At 45.5% G+C, this 22,191-nt stretch overlaps 1 protein-coding gene across 1 annotated transcript in view; it reads right to left on the bottom strand.

Annotated features, from left to right (window-relative positions):
- Positions 1–22,191, bottom strand: part of LOC124556288 (stAR-related lipid transfer protein 13) — a 667,281-nt gene that overhangs the window by 573,714 nt on the left and 71,376 nt on the right. Inside the window, exon 2 of the mRNA XM_047130265.1 lies at positions 14,827–15,171. Within this exon, the coding sequence (XP_046986221.1) occupies positions 14,827–15,171 (345 nt within the window). The remainder of the gene's footprint in view (positions 1–14,826; positions 15,172–22,191) is intronic.

Here is a 22,191-nt window from a genome sequence, read left to right as displayed (position 1 = left end):
AGGGTAGGGTGAAGGTCTGTTGTGATATCTGCTGAAAGCCGGTTCTGCCTCGCTGCTAGGGATGGTTAGGAGGAGGCCAGATGAGCACCTGTAACCTTCCTGTCTGCGGCCTGGGTACACTGTACCTACACCTGGAGTTATGTTCCGGGGTGCGATCTCGTATGACAACAGGGGCACTCTCGTGGTTATCCCACGCAACGTGACTGCAAATCTGTACGTCAATCTGGTGATTCGACATGTTGTACTGTCATTCGTGAACAGCATCCAGGGGGGGTTTTCTAACAGGATAACGATCGCCCGCATACCACTGTTGTAACCCAAAATTTCTATAAAGTGTCGGCCAGCAGACCTACCTCCAGTCGAGCGCATATGGGACATCATCGGATGACAACTCCAGTGTCATCCACGAACAGCATTAACCGTCCCTGTATTGACCGACCAAGTGCAACAGGCATGGAACTTCATCCCACAAACTGACATCCGGCACCGGTACAACACAATGCATGCACGTTTACATGCTTGCATTCAACGATCTGACGGTTACATCGATTATTAATGTACCAGAATTTCAAATTTGCAATGGCTTATCTCGCGCTTACATTAACCTGTGATCTTGCAATGTTAATCACTTAAATATGTCACCTAGACAAATGAATTCCCGAAATTTCATTACTCTACAATAATTGTTATTTGGTGTTGTGCTTTTTTCTATCAGTGTATTACAGCTGTTTTGTCTTACTGAATGTATGAAGTATGATTAACATCTCCACACTGATAAGATTTGTAATTATTTCTGTGCAATGACAGGTAACTTAATAAATAATTATTATGTTCAACTTTAAAAACGTCTATTTCTAACATAGATATGTTCATTAAACAGTGTAGAATACAGAACTATTGCGCAAATCGAAATTATAAAATAAAAATAATAAACCTAGACTCGGTATCAAACTTGTGAAATTGAGTTCTTTACCGAAAAACTACGCCTACTGCTCTAACTGGCCATCGTGGCTGCAATTGTTGAATGAAGATTCTTGTCGGACATATGATTACGGTGTTGCCAAATTGACTTAATTTTGGCATCTATTCTGTACCAAAAATATGAATGGTGTGAAATTCTGTAAGAGGTATATTTGCAATGTTTGTTGGCACGGAATCGTGCAGTGGTGCCCGACTGCATGAGTTCTGGTTCATCATGTGTAGACGCCCAGGACTTAACGCGATACCATCGACAAAATTTCGTTGTTTATTCACAGATATTTTCTGAGTATTTTGTGATAAGCTACCCGCGGTATCTGGTTCCTCGTTACAGCGTAATTTATTCGGTTTGTTACCCAAATTACCTTCGTTTCTGAGTAAAAAAGCCCTTTACGACAGTGAAAAGCCTGTAACGTAAAATCATGGAAGTATCCGGTTTTTCGAAGGGGCCTGTGTATACATATAAAGCCATAGTGATGTGATTGCTGTCGCCCTTTCCTTATCGGTTCGTTTTTATTTTGTACTACAACTTCTACAATGTCTGTGAGTATGGAAAAATGGCAGTTTCAGCTTCGTTTGCGCATAGGAGAAAACAGTCACAAAGCTGTGATAAGTATATAAAGCAGCTGTACCTGGCGCCACTACAGTACTTCCAGTTCACGGGAAAACTTCGGTGCAATATAAATTAAATTAATTAGCGAAATGTTTGCGCTGCAGTAGGTGATTATCTCTAATTATGATAGTACTCCCGCGAAAGAGACTGTTGAGTTTTATACGAGTGTAGTGAACGTGTTGTCTAGGAAAATAGCATGGCAGGAACGGCACAACAAAACACTCAGGGAAGAAGTGCTTATGCACACCGTCTTGTAAATTAAGTGAGGCTTTAGTAGGATCTGGAATAATGATCAACAGCAGTTAGCGATATGGTGCAGTCAATAGACTTACCTACTGAGAACACAACAGAAGCATACATTTCAGATCTTATCAGTAGGGCGACTATGACGCACTAGTTGTCCTGAGTCATTTAATTTAAAAACACAACATGTTACGGGAAGTCAAGATACCATTATCAAGTTCTTAAAAGTATTACGCCATATTTTTATTGCATATTATGTCCGCCCCCGGTACCTGAGTGGTTGCCGGCACGGTAACTCAGCGTGTTCGGTCAGAGGGTTAGCTGCCCTCTGTAATAAAAAAAAAAACTGAGTTAATGAATCAACGACGAACTGAATCGGGTGTCTTCCGACGTTTGCCCCCAGCAGATACAACGAACGAAAACGAACAAAATGAGATTACAAAAAAAAAAAAGTGGTTAGCGCGACAGAATGTCAATCGTAAGGGACCGGGTTCGATTCCCGGCGGGGTCGGGGATTTTCTCCGGTCAGGGACTGGGTGTTGTGTTGTCCTAATCATCATCATTTCATCTCCATCGACGTGCAAGTCGCCGAAGTGGCGTCAAATCGAAAGACTTGCACCCTGCGAACGGTCTACCCGACGGGAGGCCCTAGTCACACGACATTTTTATTTATTTATTGCACATTATGACATAATACTTTAGAGAACCTGAAAAGGGATCAAGTCTTTGCAAAATTTGTGTTTTGGAATTAAATAAATCACACATTTGGACAACTGCTGTGTCGTAACCTCCGTATTGATATCTTGACACACTTATATTACCTGTATGACTTCACAACAGATAATTCAGACTGTAATCTTGAATCATGAATCAAGGCTGATTCTTTAGACTGAAGTTTAACACGGTGCTTCTCCGCTGTTCCTTTGGTCGCAGCAGAGCTACAGGTAACGTCTGTGAGACGATTTTATTACCACATTCATTCATTCATTGGTGTTGACATTTTGCATTTTACGAGCTACCTATATTCTCACTCACTCGACAAGGTATGTTCAATAAATTCAAATAATATTCGAGCAACTTACAGTAAAGCAGGCGTGTGACGTCTCCTACATCGCTGTTATTTCGACAGGTGAACAACCCCGACATTTTCAAGGCACAGAACCAACTAGAGAAGCACTGACAACACTACACAAACGTCGCTGCTCTCGGTCGTTAATTGAGGGCCGTCGTCCACTGTGTTGTTCGTGGTAAGAGGTAATGTCTGACATTTGCTATTGTCGACACACTCTTGACGCTGGACCTCGGAATACTGAATTCCGTAACGATTTCTGAAGTGGAATGTCCCATGCTTTGAAAGTTTGTTAGTTCCCGATGTGCGGCCATAATCACGACGGAAATCTATTGGCTTGAATCACCTGAGTACAAATGACGGCTCCGTCAATGCACTGCCCCTTTACACACTATACTACCGCCATCTTTATACGTGGATATCGCTGTCCAATGACTTTTGTCACCTCAGTGTACACAAGAGGACTAATCCTGAAGATAGCGGTACTCCGTAAAATCGGGATCTTCAAACCATATTACTGAACCCCTCTATATCTCTATAACAGTTGCAGAACTCATGTAAAATATGAAGATGTCACCCTTTGTGTTGTGCAGTAGTTCATATTCGTCCACACGTAAATGAGGCAACGTAGATAAAACTTTAACGAATTCGAGAAGGCTGGTTCTCAAATATCAATCGAATATCAGTTAGTTAAAAATTAATACGCTTTTTGGAACACGTAATTATGACACTGAAGAATGTAAAGCTCTACCAATCTTATGTTAGCGGTAAAATGTAATTTATTGTAATTAGTCTACAACTGAAATACAATACGCCACCTTACTGTAAATGAATCACTTAGGTGTTTAACTTCATTTCACACAATTTTCGTTTCCACAAACAAGCTTATAAACGCGTAACAAGGATGAGTTAATGTAGTAGTCTCATTGCAATTAGCCATGCTCCAAGTTAATCACCGCAAAACTTTTAATTAATCGGCACTCTTGCAGCCAAGATCGCTCATCCTCAAACGAAAAATGAAATAAAGACAAAGCCATTTAATAAGTTACATAATTACTGTCGGTTAGTTACATTCCGGAAACTCTGTCAGGGTTATGTTCGTAGGACGTACTACCTGTGATTCCATAGTTTTTAATTTCTAATGAATAGCGCTTGTGAAAATGCTTTGAGATAACTGTGGCCCACTGCAATTGACCGTTATATTTAAACCAGAAAGAATTAATAGCTTCAATTTATTGTGAAGCAATATATGAAGGACGTGATGGACGTTATCCACCAGGAAACTCGAAATGTCCTTGCAGTCGAACATAAATCGAGCACAATTAGCATTCACTTTTTTGGTCTCTCTTTCCAGCTTTATTTTTTTTTCTTTTTTTCTGACTGGTTTGTCGGAGTAATCGAGCCTGCGTTCCGTAGCAGTAACTTCATGTTTATCGTCAGATGGCGCTTGTTTTGGTTTTTGCTGTAATGTATAGTTATACATCTGCTATGACGTTTTCCGTCGAGCTGTGTACTTTCAGTATGAAACGCAAATATGTTGACTGTGTAGATCCGCGCAGTACATGTTTCCAGTGTACTGAACTCAATTTTCTTTGTTCTTTTTATTTCTGAATGAGAAAATAATATTTGTAAACACTAATGCTCGAGACACACAAGGAGCGCCGTTAATTAGAACCCGTTATTTACCTGTTGTGTACACTGCATCATCAGTGAAACTAGTATCATTGGGTTCTCCTCTTTTAAGAAAACGATTGTTTATCCTCTCTCTTAAGCGGCTTCAATCTCTTGAGAATTCCGAACCATCTGCTGAAGATTTATATACACTCCTGGAAATGGAAAAAAGAACACATTGACACCGGTGTGTCAGACCCACCATACTTGCTCCGGACACTGCGAGAGGGCTGTACAAGCAATGATCACACGCACGGCACAGCGGACACACCAGGAACCGCGGTGTTGGCCGTCGAATGGCGCTAGCTGCGCAGCATTTGTGCACCGCCGCCGTCAGTGTCAGCCAGTTTGCCGTGGCATACGGAGCTCCATCGCAGTCTTTAACACTGGTAGCATGCCGCGACAGCGTGGACGTGAACCGTATGTGCAGTTGACGGACTTTGAGCGAGGGCGTATAGTGGGCATGCGGGAGGCCGGGTGGACGTACCGCCGAATTGCTCAACACGTGGGGCGTGAGGTCTCCACAGTACATCGATGTTGTCGCCAGTGGTCGGCGGAAGGTGCACGTGCCCGTCGACCTGGGACCGGACCGCAGCGACGCACGGATGCACGCCAAGACCGTAGGATCCTACGCAGTGCCGTAGGGGACCGCACCGCCACTTCCCAGCAAATTAGGGACACTGTTGCTCCTGGGGTATCGGCGAGGACCATTCGCAACCGTCTCCATGAAGCTGGGCTACGGTCCCGCACACCGTTAGGCCGTCTTCCGCTCACGCCCCAACATCGTGCAGCCCGCCTCCAGTGGTGTCGCGACAGGCGTGAATGGAGGGACGAATGGAGACGTGTCGTCTTCAGCGATGAGAGTCGCTTCTGCCTTGATGCCAATGATGGTCGTATGCGTGTTTGGCGCCGTGCAGGTGAGCGCCACAATCAGGACTGCATACGACCGAGGCACACTGGGCCAACACCCGGCATCATGGTGTGGGGAGCGATCTCCTACACTGGCCGTACACCACTGGTGATCGTCGAGGGGACACTGAATAGTGCACGGTACATCCAAACCGTCATCGAACCCATCGTTCTACCATTCCTAGACCGGAAAGGGAACTTGCTGTTCCAACAGGACAATGCACGTCCGCATGTATCCCGTGCCACCCAACGTGCTCTAGAAGGTGTAAGTCAACTACCCTGGCCAGCAAGATCTCCGGATCTGTCCCCCATTGAGCATGTTTGGGACTGGATGAAGCGTCGTCTCACGCGGTCTGCACGTCCAGCACGAACGCTGGTCCAACTGAGGCGCCAGGTGGAAATGGCATGGCAAGCCGTTCCACAGGACTACATCCAGCATCTCTACGATCGTCTCCATGGGAGAATAGCAGCCTGCATTGCTGCGAAAGGTGGATATACACTGTACTAGTGCCGACATTGTGCATGCTCTGTTGCCTGTGTCTATGTGCCTGTGGTTCTGTCAGTGTGATCATGTGATGTATCTGACCCCAGGAATGTGTCAATAAAGTTTCCCCTTCCTGGGACAATGAATTCACGGTGTTCTTATTTCAATTTCCAGGAGTGTACTTACGAGGATGATACAATATCTGATTAAAAATACGCGGACAGCCCTATTTAATGCGAAATTGTTCATCACACGTCATGAGAGGCGGATATGCCAGTATAAAAGGCGGCTGTGATTATTGTGTTGGCAGTAGAGAAGCAGTAACAGTAGAATAGTTCAATGAGGAGAGCTCAGTGACTTTACGAACGTGGACTAGCCGTTGGATGTCACTATCTGTACGTTATAACTTTCAATAAGCGATACTAATTCTGGAACCTTTCCTTAGATGCTCCTGCAGTTTAGTAATATCGTAATAATCAATTCGGTATCCGATCCGCGAAGACGACCATTCTCTGAGAAAATTTTGGATAAAGTATCTTCGCTTTTGGCAGGGAATTCGTCTCTGATCCCAAGGGGGCTTCCTCTAACCTAAAAAACATTGCATCCCTCCCCCCACCCTACTGCGCGTAGTGCACGCCTGACCTACTGATCTATTAAGGGGAACCCTACAATTCTCCACCCGACAGCGGACGTCGAGAAATTCGTATCCGATACCGTCCCATAGCCTCCTGTTTAGACCTTGCTCTCTGCTCCAAACCAGAGGACCGCGATCGACCCTGGGTATGATGCTACAAATAGTCAGCGTAACCTGCACCCCATGTGCGATGCTCGTTGCCTTCACCAAAGCAGCTATCTGCCGAGGGAAACTGAGGATGGCCCCAGAACCCAAGCGGTTTGGAGCTCCCAATGACTACCATAACTGCCCTCTGCACTTGTCCGGGCTGGGCAGGAAAATCGGCCTCTGGCACAACAGGAAAGGTATCCCGTGCTGGCTCAGGAGTATTATCAACACTGGGTAACACCTCGTACCTGTTCCTAAGGCGTAAGGAGCCAACCTTGCGGACCGTTCCCTATTTCGCTTTCCGCCCAGTGACACGCGAACCCACCACTGTCCGTCACTCACTATCGAGTGAAGACGGGCTGGTCAGATATTGCGTATCTGAAGACGCAGTGATAACCAGGTCACCAGGAGATTCCGACGGCAACACAGATGCCGCAGGTCTAGTCACTAGCGTCCCATGTAGCCGCAGCTTTGAGCAGTAGCCAGAAGCCTGTCGACTGTGGCCAGCGCAGCTTCCAGCTGTTTATGGACATCAGCCAACTCTTCTTGTATCCGCTCACAACAGGCACAATCCCTATCCATATCATACTATATAATAAAACTGAATAAGATCTCAAAAGCCGGCCGCTGTGGCGGGGCGGTTCTTGGCGCTTCTGTCCGGAACCGCGCTGCTGCTACGGTCGCAGGTTCGAATCCTGCCTCGGGAATGGATGTGTGCGATGTCCTTAGGTTAGACAGGTGCAAGTAGTTCTAAGTCTAGGGGACTAATGACCTCAGATGTTAAGACCCATAGTCCTTAGAGCCATCTGAACCAATTTTGAAGATCTCAAAAATACAAACAGTATGCGATATACGCAAACTGTGTACTACACTACAAAGTAAACTCACTCAACACAAACGATCGAAAAATACGCTAACTCTTACAACAAAAATACATAGCATTCCCAGAAATAGCTGAATAATCAACTACTGTTCACATCTACTCAGCAGTAAGATAAGATACCACTAAGGTAAACGATGTATACAAACTATGTACAAGAGGTAAGCTACTCTTGCTGCTGTTGACCTCCGCTCTGCTAGGCGGCTCGATCTCTACTCTGTTCCTCTTTCAGCAAGATCATACTCAGGATAACTACGTGGCTCACCTCATCAACAGTGTCTAAGAAATAAGACAGCTGCCTCGCATGTGTTGCGTGGAAGCCCAGGGGAAAGACCGAGAGCGCTATAACGTCAAGTACCGACCAGGGAGATGTTGTTGTTGTGGTCTTCAGTCCTCAGACTGGTTTGATGCACCTCTCCATGCTACCCTATCCTGTGAAAGTTTCTTCGTCTCCCAGTACCTACTGCAACCTACATCCTTCTGAATCTGCTTAGTGTATTCATCTCTTGGTCTTCTTCTACGATTTTTACCCTCCACGCTGCCCTCCAATGCTAAATTTGTGATCCCTTGATGCCTCAGAACATGTCCTAACAACCGGTCCCTTCTTCTCGTCAAGTTGTGCCACAAACTCCTCTTCTCCCCAATTCTATTCAATACCTCCTCATTAGTTATGTGATCTACCAATCTAATCTTCAGCATTCTTCTGTAGCACCACATTTCGAAAGCTTCTATTCTCTTCCTGGGAGATATGGTCTGGGATACTTGGTGTAGGTTTCTGCGCTTATGTGGAAAGTGAGAGTAGCAGGAAATTTGCTAAAACTCTACTTTGGGCCGTATTGTATCCTTCGTCACTCATCGGAAGTCATATGCGTTGTCGAGGCTTATGAAATCACTAAGAAAACAAAATCATAGAGACGTCGTCCATGTCCTCCGAACGAAGACTTACTAGAGTCCTGAGGCGCATATCGACGATAGAGGCCACTGTTTTAAGGAAACTGAATACCCGCTTGACAATCGCGTAGCTTCAGCGGGAGCGGCTACCTTCTGTGTTCACCACAGTAGTGAGTGCCCTCGGCTTCCACAGCACTCTCGTTGGCGCAGTCAGGGGATTTTAATGTAGGTTGGAGGGATGTACATTCAGTCTTATAAAAAATATGTGTGGAATGTCACAGTCCTGCGTAACAAGAAGGCCACAAGAGCTCACAGTACCAAACACTAGAAGAATCTGTCTCAAAACAACACTGAAACCTTGAAAACTAGCAAGAATCTTAATGTTGCCGAAATTAGGAAAGGATAAGCTATTTCCGGCAAAATTGTAGACTTGTTTCTCTCTTAAGCTGCTTTAAAACGATCCTTGACAGAATTATTATAACATCTCGTGAATTCTTGAACTCCAGACGTTTCATCATCCCACAACTAATTTGACTTAGTGAGAAGTATAGTAAAATTCGTCAAGTTATGGTGCTTGTTGAGCACATCCATACAGACTGACAAATAAAATCTGAGCACAGGTGATCTTTTTCTCGATATCTAAAAAGAATTTAATACAGTTTGGATAAGGAATGACTCCAAATTACTTCAGAATAATTGCCCAGTTAGATTTTTGAAACCAGACATGTCTATGTAGCCGGCCAGAGTGGCCGAGCGGTTATAGGCGCTTCAGTCTGGAACCGCGCGACCGCTACGGTCGCAGGTTCGATTCCTGCCTCGGGCATGGATGTGTGTGATGTCCTTAGGTTAGTTAGGTTTAAGTAGTTTTAAGTTCTAGGGGACTGATGACCTCAGCTGTTAAGTCCCATAGTGCTCAGAGCCATTTGAACCGTTTTTTGTCTATGTAACCCGTCAAAAGTCAAATAGCCACACGAGACAGACTGAAGTAGACGTATCCATAGATTCTGTTATTGGACCAACTCTGTAGACCATCTATACTAATGACGTTTTGCAACAACCAGGAGATCACCTCTTACTGTTTGCTGATGACACGGCTCTTAGCAGAACGGCGTCGAACCCAAAATACATCGCTCGCGGCATGCAAGGCAATAGAGAAGACATATAAAAATGGCCTCTACATTGGAAAATGGAGATAAACGTCAACGTAACTCAAGCCATCCGGCTCACTAATAAAAAGAATCAAATATATTCCACGCGGTCGTTTGGCTTACCTCATGCTGATGGGCTACCTGCCTAATACCGATCCCATGGTCACTGTCAAAGATCGTTTATCTCCACCTTCAATTAGGTGTACCTCCCTTGGAACGCCTTTCCGCCAATAGGCTAATATGAGCTTTTCTGCTCCTTTTTCTCTAAGCGGTTCTTTCCTACAATTTGTACCCATTTAGCAAAATCACCCTGTACATACATTCAAAGGCGAAAAAATGATTACAAGTTCAGAAAACTAGGCTGATTTATTCAAGAGAAAGAGCTTCACAAATTGAGCACATTAATAACGAGTTGGTCCACCTCTGGCACATATGAAAACGGTTCTTTGGCTTGGCGTTGATTAATAGAGTTGTTGGATGTCCTCCTGAAGGATATCGTGGTAAATTCTTTCCAACTGGCGGGTTGGATCGTCAAAATCCCGAGCTGGTAGTAGAGTCCCGCCCATAACTCTGCAAACGTTCTCAATTGGAGAGAGGCCTGGCGAACTTGCTGGCCAAGGCAGGTTCTGAGAAGCACGAAGACAACTAGTAGAAACTCTTACCGTGTGCGGGAGGGCATTAACTTGCTGAAATCTAATCCCAGAAGAGCTTGCCATGAAGGGCAACGAAATGGTGCGCCGAACATCACAGATGTACCGCTATGGCGCGTGGGAACCGCGGATGACAACCAAAGGTTCTCATGTGGAATGAAAAGACATCCCCCACCATCACTTCTGACTTTCTGGCTGTATATTAGCTGACAGTCAGATCGGTATCCCACTCTCCAGACATGTCTTCGCCCTGGAATCTCATTGATTGGAGTAGAATTTTTCGTCAGTGTCGAGTCCCGCTTCGAACTGAGCCCCGACGACCAGCAAAGACGCGTCTGCAGACACCACAGACAGTGGTGGTATACCAACTTGTCTGTCGCCCGCGATACGGCCCGACAGTCAGGAGTGAGGGTCGGGGATGGCATTTCATTTCACAGCAGGAACCCTTTGGTTCCCATTCGCGGCAACCTTACAGCACAGCGGTACGTCGACGATATTCTACGCCCCATTTTGTTGCCTTTCATGACAAACCGTCATGGACTTACATTTCAGCAAGATAATGCCCGCCCGCACACTGTGAGAGTTTATACTGCTTGCCTTCATGATTGCCAAATCGTACCTCGGCCATCAAGGTCGCCGGATCTCTCCCGAGTTGAGAACGTTTGGAGCGTTATGGACAGGGCCCTCCAACCAGCTAGGGATTTTGCCGATCTAACGCGTCAGTTGGACAGAATTTGGCACGATATATCGTAGGAGGACATCCAATAACTCTATCTATCAATGACAAGACAAATAATGGCTTGCATAAGGGCCAGAGGTGGACCAACGCGTTACTGACGTGCTCAATTTGTGAAGCTCTTTGTCTTGAAAAAATCATCCAATTCTTCTGAAATTGTAATCATGTGTTTGTCTCTGCATGTACACCACCTCTACCGATTTCCGTCCCATTGGAATAATTCCTTCGTGGTGCTTTCTTTTTTTTTCCTTAGGCTGTATGTGTCTCAACAACATTGTGCCCGTTGATGCATACGTATGCATCAGCGGACATATTAGTGGACAAGGTGTAAAGAGTCAATTTCTATGCTGATAGTTTAAAACTATCAACCGAATGCATTATGAACAAGCAGATATTTTAACAACATAAAAAAGGTCAAAGTAAGTTTCGACATTCTTATTGACTGATATGGTTTCTTACTGATGAAAGTAAGGAATTGCCAATAATGACAAATTGCTGAAAACAATATTTACATCTAATATCAAGGCTATAGAGCTAAAATTATTGTGATTAGCCTGTAAGGCATGTGGTGTTGGCCATAGAATACGTAACACATTTAGATTTAATGATCACTGCCATGTATTTTATGAAATAGGACGACATGGTGATCCGAAACTACTGAGATGAGTAGTTCGTAACTGATTTCCATATTAATGTTTCTCGATGACAACTTACGTAACTGAATGGTACTCACCATAGAAAATGAACTTACCATGAAGTGTATAAAATATGAGCACAGTTACGACGGATCTTTTCTTCTGAAAATACTACTGCTCCTTTAACACATGCAATGATCGCTTTTTATAGTGACTATGAATTTATATCTCTTAAAAACTTTTCGTCCTTCCCTTATTAACTCTGCGCAAGACATGAATCACGCTGTTAACTTCATGTGCACAGTGCAATCATAATATGGGTTAATTAATTTCATTCTGCTTAACGTATTCTATAAATTTGGTGTGAAAATGCGCTCACCACACAAAACATTAGTCACTCCGTTAGAAGAGCACACTGGTCGCTTTGGAGCATTATGTAAGGTGTATAACTAGTACCAGGACGTCATACTCTACCGCTGAAGTAAGTCATGGCAGAGAAGTAGTGTATAATGTATATGTGCTAGCCAGGTGTATGGACAGAGCACAGAAAAATGGGTCGATGTAGGAACGTGGTAGAATGACGGAAAGGTGCTATCGTGTTTGAGCACGTACATGACAACAGCATTACTGAAGCTGATTGGTTGTTGTATCAACATGAACCGCACAAGAATTCTGCTATCAACGAATGCGGGTCCAACTAAAAAGCACTAGAAAAACCCTCATTTGTAAGTGTAATGGCATGAATATGTCAAAAGAATTATATGTTCATCAATGTTAACGTTAACTATGTATTTTTTATACGTGTAAACTGTCTCGTTGCACATCATTTCGCTAAAAGAGTCAGTCAAATGATCGATGGAACATGTAACTATCTAACTAACTAACCATTTGTCAAGCGAACGTTGCGAAGGGAACCGCTTCAATGGACGGTTGGAGTCGGGAACCTTGCAAAAGGTCATTGCTCACACTGTCACATAAAGTTGCACATTTTCAGTGGACCGAACAATACAACAACTGTTGGGGTGTAGTGTCGTCCTATGAGTTGTAATGATACCTCTTTAGAAACGACGGGATCCTCTTTCGAAACGATGGAATAGGTCAGATGTTCCGACGGCCCAACGATGCATTTGATCCTCAGTGTTTGGAGGTTCTAATTCAAGCAGAAGGCGTTTGTGCGACATTTTGGAGGTGTTTTTCCGTATTATATCTGGGGCCCACTGATGGAGGCCACCGTGAAAACCAACGAGGAGGTTTATTTCAACATCCACGGTGAGCAAGTGATGCTCTTCCTCTACACTTTCATGATGAGTATTTTGTGGACACCCCCATCTTCCTAGACGATAACGGTCCTCCAGAATGAGATTTTCACTCTGCAGCGGAATGTGCGCTGATATGAAACTTCCTGCCAGATTAAAACTGTGTGCCGGACCGAGACTCGAACTCGGGACCTTTGCCTTTCACGGGCAAGTGCTCTACCAACTGAGGTACACAAGCACGACTCACGCCCCGTCCTCACAGCTTTACTTCTGCCAGTACCTCGTCTCCTACCTTCCAAACCTTACAGAAGCTCTCCTGCGAACCTTGCAGGACTAGCACTCCTGAAAGAAAGGATATTGCGGAGACATGGCTTAACCACAGCCTGGGGGATGTTTCCAGAATGAGATTTTCACTCTGCAGCGGAGTGTGCGCTGACATGAAACTTCCTGGCAGATTAAAACTGTGTGCCGGACCGAGACTTGAACTCGGGACCTTTGCCTTTCGCGGGCAAGTGCTCTACCAACTGAGGCACACAAGCACGACTCACCCCCGTCCTCACAGCTTTACTTCTGCCAGTACCTCGTCTCCTACCTTCCAAACTTTACAGAAGCTCTCCTGCGAACCTTGCAGAATTAGCACTCCTGAACGGTCGTGTTCACAAGGCTGCAAGCATAATATCCTGGTACGACTAGGGTGCGTCTACGCCACCATGTCTCCGTCACAGGTGTGGCCCTGCGATGATGAATTAATGCAGCTGCGTCCAGCCAGTCTATTTAACTCACTCCATCGCTGTTAGCCGCACTGCTTACTACGATCCTCACCGGACGACGATATTAAGCCGGTTTGTGTTTCGCACTGCGACCATCGCCGTATGTCCTGAAACTTGAGCCGTGATTTGGTGCTTAAAGGTCACTCCAGCAGTGTCGCGTTTGACGCTGCTAACACACTGGTCGATATGTGAACAGCTGCAGGGTAATTACTCCCGGCGGCTAGCGAGCAGCGAAGCTGCAGCGTACGTGCGACAACGCTACCGGCTGGCTGTGACGTGTGATATGCCGGCAGCGGGTGAGGTGCCAGCAGCGTGGTGCAGTATAAGCGTACCTTTAACACTTAGGCACGCTATCGCACCCCGACTGACGAGCTCAATTAACCGGTCTTGAGCCCACAGAAAATGTTTGGGTCTATTCGCAATAGTGAGTTAAACGTAGAAATCAAAACAGGTGCAATTTGGTAGCTGTACGGGATCTAACAGCCAATTAATGGCTTCAGCTGGGTATGGCATACCGAAAGTAACTTGTAAACTTTCTTACTGTCCGAAATGAGTCCATTATCGAGGACCGAGATGGTTCAAAATGGTTCAAATGGCTCTGGCACTATGGGACTTCTGAGGTCATCAGTCCCCCAGAACTTAGAACTACTTAAACCTAACTAACCTAAGGACATCGCACATATCCATGCCCGAGGCAGGATTCGAACCTGCGACCGTAGCGGTCGCGCGGTTCCAGACTGTAGCGCCTAGTACCGCTCGGCCACTCCGGCCGGCCCGAGGTGGTGTACACGGCATTAGTGGGAAATCTGCTGAAGATGACTGATTTTTGGTTCGGTACACTTACCTGCTCTCTCTCTCTCTCCAATGAAGAACTTAATTTCAACGTAATCTTGAAAAGGTATTGTCAGTCTTACGGTATACTCAGAAAATTGTTGGACATCCCCAGGTGAAATATCGGAAGAGGATAGGAACTGATTACACAAGGTTGGTGGCTGAGCAGCCTGCAGTATACTTACGGAGGGCAGCCCTCCGTTGACCGGCGGCGATGGGGACGGCGACGGCGACAGCGACAGAGAGGGCGAGGACTGGGCGTCGGCGGGCGGCGTGCCGGCCAGGCGCAGCGCGCTCAGCTCGCGGGCCACCACCGCGTCGAACTCGGCCAGCGGCTGCGGGCAGTCGCCGGCGTCGCGCTCGTCGGCCGGCTTGGCGGGCCTCCGGAACCGCGGCCGCCGCCGCCGCTCGCCGCCCCTCACCTGCGTGCTGGCCGCTGCGCGCTCGGGCTCGGGCTCCGGCTCGGGGTCCGCAGCGGGCTCAGGGCCTGCATCCGCGGGCGGCTGCTGCGGCTGCTCGGGGTCAGAGTCCGGCTGCGACTGCGCCTCTGCCTCGGGGGACTGCGCCGGCTTCGGAGCAGCGGGCTCCACATCCTGCCAGTGTTCGAAGACATCGCCGATCTCCTCCTGAAAATACGAAGCGGGCCACTCAGCTGGGGTACTCACCGATTATGCTACAGCGTAATTAAAATCGGTATGCACGAGACAACATGCGCTACCTACACTACTGGCCATTACATTTGCTACACCAAGAAGAAATGCAGATAATAAACGGGTATCATTGGACAAACATATTATACCAGAACTGACATGTGATTACATTTTCACACAATTTGGGTGCATGGATCCTGAGCCAGAACAACCACCTGTGGCCGTAATAACGGCCTTGATACGCCTGGGTATTGAGTTAAACAGAGCTTAGATGGCGTGTACAGGTACAGCTGCACACCTTCAACACGATACCACAGTTCATCAAGAGTAGTGACTGGTGTATTGTGACGAGACAGTTGTTCGGCCACCATTGACCAGACGTTTTCAATTGGTGAGAGATCTGGAGAATGTGCTGGCCAGGGCAGCAGTCGAACATTTTCTGTATCCAGAAAGGCCCGTACAGGACATGCAACATGCGGTCGTGCATTATCCTGCTGAAATGTATTTCGCAGGGATCGAGTGAAGGGTAGAGCCACGGGCCGTAACACATCTGAAATGTAACGTCCACTGTTCAAAGTGCCGTCAATGCGAACAAGAGGTGACCGAGACGTGTAACCAATCGCACCCCATACCATCACGCCGGTTGATACTCCAGTATGGCGATGACGAATGCACGCTTCCAATGTGCGTTCACCGCCAAACACGGATGCGACCATCATGGTGCTGTAAACAGAACCTGGATTCATCCGAAAAAATGACATTTTGCCATTCGTGCACCCAGGTTCGTCGTTGAGTACACCATCGCAGCCGCTCCTGTCTGTGATGCAGCGTCAAGGGTAACCGCGGCCGTGGTCTCCGAGCTGATAGTCCATGATGCTGCAAACGTTGTCGAACTGTTCGTGTAGATGGTTATTGTCTTGCCGACGTACCCATCTGTTGACTCAGAGATCGAGACGTGGCTGCACGGACTCAGGGATCGAGACGTGGCTGCACGATCCGTTACAACCATGCGGATAAGATGCCTGTCATCTCGACTGCTAGTGATACGAGGCCGTTGGGATCCAGCACGGCGTTCCGTATTACCCTCCTGAACCCACCGATTCCATATTCTGCTAACAGTCATTGGATCTCGACCAACGCGAGCAGCAATGTCGCGAAACGATAAACTTCATCGCGATAGGCTACAATCCGACCTTTATCAAAGTCGGAAACGTGATGGTACGCATTTCTCCTCCTCACACGAGGCATCACAACAACGTTTCACCAGGCAATGCCGGTCAACTGCTGTTTGTGTATGAGAAATCGGTTGGAAACTTTCCTCATGTCAGCACGTTGTAGGTGTCGCCACCGGCACGAACCTTGTGTGAATGCTCTGAAAAGCTAATCATTTGCAAATCACAGCATCTTCTTCCTCTCGGTTAAATTTCGCGTCTGTAGCACGTCATCTTCGTGGTGTAGCAATTTTAATGGCCAGTAGTGTAATAATTTCCAAAACAGCACACCGGTCGGCAAAGATGTAGTGCAAAGATCGATAGTAGGCGCTGGATCAAGTGTGCCTATCACGAGAGAGGCCAGAGGCACACCGACAGGCAACACGCCGCAGCGCCCTCTCGGCAGCATATGTTTACGCCGCCGCCGCTGACCGGCTGGGCGCACTGACACACTCGTCCAATTGGCGTCTGTCAATTTACTCGCAGGCTACGACAGTACATAGCGACCAGGTTATGCCTATAGATGTACTAGCACTGAGACTAAAGTTTGTAATAGCAAGAGGACTGATATTGTCTGCAAGAGGACTGTTACTGATGTTCTTGTACCACAGACATGGACTATTCCAGTTAACACTGCCAGTTCTTGTAAATAAAGAATCGTATTAATCCAAGTGTAAATTTGTGTTGTAGAAAGAGGATACCGGCCATCCATAACAACATCCTCTCCCTTGCCTCCTTGCGGTACAAGATTCTACACAAAGAAACGAGATTTTCTGGGGCTCATACTTCGGGTTCTATTGATGATAGCAACGTGGGGGTCAAAAGTTTTGGTTAGTCCTTGTGCTAGTGATTATTTGTATAGTCTACCCAACAGAAGAATCGTCTTACTTAAACTATACTACAGTACAGGGTCAAAATTTGAATATTATACACTTCCTCCAATTTAGGCAAATGGACCAACTCGATTGGTTAATCTTGCATTACATATGGTCTACGGTGTGCCTTTACAGGCTTTTCGAGGCACCATTTATTTCATGGCCCGTTCCAGAAGAAAGCCGATAAACTTTATTTTTGGGTACAAAAATCAAATAGCGGATTCCTAGACGTCTATACACAGCAAATCACTGCAATTCTTACGATATATTCCTAAGATCCTGATCTCGAACAACCTTGAAAATTTTCTCGATATCTTTACCCATTTCCGGGGTACAGATATTCAAAGTTATCCTACTTTTTCACGTAAGATAAGTACGTAATATCAGGTGTGACGCGAAGACGTATATTATAAAGTGACGTAGCACGAAGAAATATGCTGTAAAGTGTCTTCGTTACCATCAGAATGGTTCCTGAAACCCCATGATGTAGTACTGACGCGCATGCAAAATTTTTGTGCACGTAAATCCGGTCTGTGATGTAAAATTAATTTGCGTCATTTAAATTTCACGTAAGTAAGCAATCAAAGTTTTACTGAGCCATAAAGTGAGTGACATTTCCTACTACATCAGGGAAAAGAAGGGAACCAGGGGAAAAATGCTCCTATCTGAGCACAAAACAGTCTAATACTTTCCTGTCTTAAAAAACTGGTTGAAAAGTGGGGTACCAGCTGCCTCGTTTTTCGTCTCTCAGCACCTTTAAAAATTTTGACATGCGAACATATTCGCACTTTTTTATCCTCAGTGAGAAGGAGACAGTGGTAGTGTGAAAGAGACGGAAGAGTTGTAATCACTAGAAGCTTGTAGACTGGTTGTCGTACAGAAAGAACGAAGGAGGCAATGGCAGTGTGACAGAAAGAGAGGGACGCAGTGACAGTGGAACATGGATGACAGTGACACGACGGTGCTAGGAAAAGAGTGGAGGAGACAAGCCTAGTGGGACAGGAATAAAGAGAAGGAGAAAGTGGAAGTGGGTGAGAGCCAGTGACAATGAGAGACAGAGTCTATGAGAATATGAGAATGACAGCGAGACAGAGAGAGAGAGAGAGAGAGAGAGAGAGAGAGAGAGAGAGAGTGACAGTGAGAGGAGACAGCAGTAGTGATAAAGAAGGAATGAGGTAGTAGCAGTAAGAGAACGAGAGGGAGACAGTGACAATGAGAGGAGAGAGTGAGAGTAGTAGTAGCAGTAGTAGTAGTAGTAGGACAAAACGAAAGACACTGTGACTGTGAGACAGGAGACAGTGTCAGAGAGCCACAAAGAGATAATGACAATGAGTTGGGCTCAAGGGATGAATGAGAAAGGGGTAGTGGGAGTGAATGCGTATGAGCGACTTACAGCGATGGACTAGTGGGTGTGGGCGAGTCATACTTAGCGGAGATTGTGGGAGTGAGATGTGAGTTTCACGTTAAAAAGATCGCGAATATATTGAATATGTTCGGATGCCAAAATTTTTGGGAAAATTTTTAAAGGTGCTGAGGAAGGAAGAATGAAGCAGTTGGTGCCCCAGTTTTCACTCAGTGTCTTTTCAAACAGAGGCATATTAGCCTTTTTTGTGCTCCGATAGGAGCATTAGTCCACTAGTTACATTTTAGCTGGACTCTGTCACGTGCTGCTACAAGGCTGCCACAACAGCTTTCAGCTGCCCCTCTATGAGGCTCGGTCTAAAACAATGAACGTAGTGCCCGCGTCGGTGACAGTCAAATGAGCCTCAGGAACAACTCAGCAGCAGTCGGCTGCCCCAAACGGGCCCGTTCAACCAAACGCTGAGACTGTACTCCTTCTGATTGGACATGATGCATACTAGGATTATCCGTACACAATCCAGCAAGAAGAGCAACCTAGCTGTGGTTGCGGATCCATAAGTAAACCTTACAACTTGCTGTTGGAATGTCCAGTTTACGATTTCTTGATGGTAGAAGGAAGACAGCAACACCAGGGCACTCCTATCTACGAATCAGTGAGCAACTGGTAAAAACTTGTCTTACAGAATGAAACAGCTCAAGTTTTCACACAGACAACCAAACGAAAGCTCTTGGACCAACTAATGCGTGGCCAATGCTGAAGAATCTGATTTGCCGTATGGGAGGGGAATATGTCAATACCGAAACACTTCAGTCTGTCTTTGTTTCCGAAGCTCAACAATCTTCGAACCAGGGGTCGAACATCAAAGAGGAGCTGGATCTTCACTACCTCATCTACCATATTAGGTGGTGAAATGGGAAGTAATCCAGCACGCCTTCCTCTTCCTTGCGAATCCACCAGGCTCCTAAACTTATTGCGAAAAGGAAGCTGACAGCACAGTACCATAGGCACTGAAATAACGTAAGGCTGCTTAAAACTGTCATAGTACTTCTTGCCTCCTCCACATATGTTTGTAAAAATAACAGATTTTCTCCATTCTTCTTTGAATTCTCTCTTTCTCCATTTTTACTACTATTAGTTCCCTTTTATTACTATTATTTGCCGGCTGGTCCCGGCGGTGCTTCGAGTCCTCCCTCGGGCATGGGTGTGTGTGTTTGTTCTTAGGATAATTTAGGTTAAGAAGTGTGTACGCGTAGGGATTGATGACCTTAGCAGTTAAGTCTCATAAGATTTCACACACATTTTAACATGTTTTGAACTATTATTAGCTTTTTTGTAATATTAGGTGGAGAGTTGTTTTAATGAGTGAATTAGCAATAACTAGGTTATAGCAAGTTCTTAGAAGAAGCAGAGGAAAGCATACTGCCAAAATGGTCATCCATTGGCAGGTAACCAGGTCACTAGTATGTGCAGAATGTTTGAAAGTGTTTCCATCTAGGGGTAGCAGATTACGTCGTGAGGAACAACTTTTGTCCAAGACAAAATGTTCGTTGACGCTTGCCGGCGACGCTAGGTGTCTTCTTATTGTCTTCGCCGGTTCTAGGACGACAAGATCTCAAGGAACCAGCAGGGGCTGCTAACGCGGTGTGCTGCAGACTACATACCCCAGTAAATTGATACAGTGACTTTCAACAAGAGAACCTTAATAATGAGGGTTTCTAGATGGAGAAAGATATTTTAGAAGCGAATCAGGAATTACAACTGTTCTTGACCTACCACCTTTCACACTAAGCAGATGACGCAACTACAGAAGACGCACATTTCATAGGCACGCTGGAGAGTGCCTATCCACTACCTCCTCTCAGGAGAGTAAAAAGTACAAATTGACACCTAGCGTCATCTTGAAGCGTCAGCGAACATTTGGGCCTAAAAAAGTTGTTCCCCATGATGATTTTTGAGCCCGAGACGTTTGACGCAAAAGCTCCGAATTTTACACGTCTAGTTCCGCGCCAAATTCAGGAGCAAATCTACATGACCACGGAACGAGTCAATACATTAATAAACAATTTAACACAGGAATTAGCTTCATTATTTATCAAGGAACTCATTGAGAGAATTAAAGCAGTAATCCATGACAAAAATCTTCAGTTAGGCTTGAATGAACGAGGGGTACAACAATTTTTTTTTTTAATTTATAGTGGTAGCTTATTGAAAATGAATGCAGAAGAACACTGACTCCCTTTCTGCACATGAGTTGGAAGTGCGATCCAAATGCAGAATGGAGTTCCGCCAAGTAACGACTGAGTGAAAGCTGTTAATTCTTTGGAATAAGCTCATATCGTTATCAACAAACTACATTAAAAAAATAAATATTGAAAGGCCATTATCAGAAGTCCCTGACTCATGAACAGGAGTCGACAAGAAGTTAGCGAACTTACACCACTTGTGGCTCGGACTGCCTATGTCTAAGTCAAAATTATCCCTTGTGAATGGGAAGAGTTACTCCAGAATGTAATGCCGTACATCATAAGAGAATGAAAATTAGCAAAGTAAACTAATCTTCGTGCTGGATCGTGTTTAGATACTGTTCTAATGGTAAACATGGCAGCATTCAGTTCTTGAACATGGGGTTTCCATCACCGTTGACTATCTATCTGAACACACTAGAAATTTGAACTGTTCAGCTTTATGTATCATATGACATTCTATGTAATCAAAATGTCAGTTTTAGTTGAATTGCATCTACATCCATACTCCGCAAGCCACCTGACGGTGTGTGGCGGAGGGTACCTTGAGTACCTCTATCGGTTCTCCCTTCTATTCCAGTCTCGTATTGTTCGTGGAAAGAAGGATTGTCGGTATGCCACTGTGTGGGCTCTAATCTCTCTGATTTTATCCTCATGGTCTCTTCGCGAGATATACGTAGGAGGGACCAATATACTGCTTGACTCTTCGGTGAAGGTATGTTCTCGAAACATTAACAAAAGCCCGTACCGAGCTACTGAGCGTCTCTCCTGCAGAGTCTTCCACTGGTGTTTATCTATCATCTCCGTAACGCAATCGCGATTACTAAATGATCCTGTAACGAAGCGCGCTGCTCTCCGTTGGATCTTCTCTATCTCTTCTATCAACCCTATCTGGTACGGATCCCACACTGCTGAGCAGTATTCAAGCAGTGGGCGAACAAGCGTACTGTAACCTACTTCCTTTGTTTTCGGATTGCATTTCCTTAAGATTCTTCCAATGAATCTCAGTTTGGCATCTGCATTACCGACGATCAACTTTATATGATCATTCCATCTTAAATCACTCCTAATGCGTACTCTCAGATAATTTATGGAATTAACTGCTTCCAGTTGCTGACCTGCTATTTTGTAGCTAAATGATAAGGGATCTATCTTTCTATGTATTCGCAGCACATTACACTTGTCTACATGGAGATTCAATTGCCATTCCCTGCACCATGCGTCAATTCGCTGCAGATCCTCCTGCATTTCAGTACAATTTTCCATTGTTGCAACCTCTCGATACACCACAGCATCATCTGCAA

The sequence above is a fragment of the Schistocerca americana genome, chromosome X, assembly GCF_021461395.2.
Source record: "Schistocerca americana isolate TAMUIC-IGC-003095 chromosome X, iqSchAmer2.1, whole genome shotgun sequence".
Lineage (NCBI taxonomy): Eukaryota > Metazoa > Arthropoda > Insecta > Orthoptera > Acrididae > Schistocerca > Schistocerca americana.
This window is presented reverse-complemented; position numbering and strand designations above follow the sequence as displayed.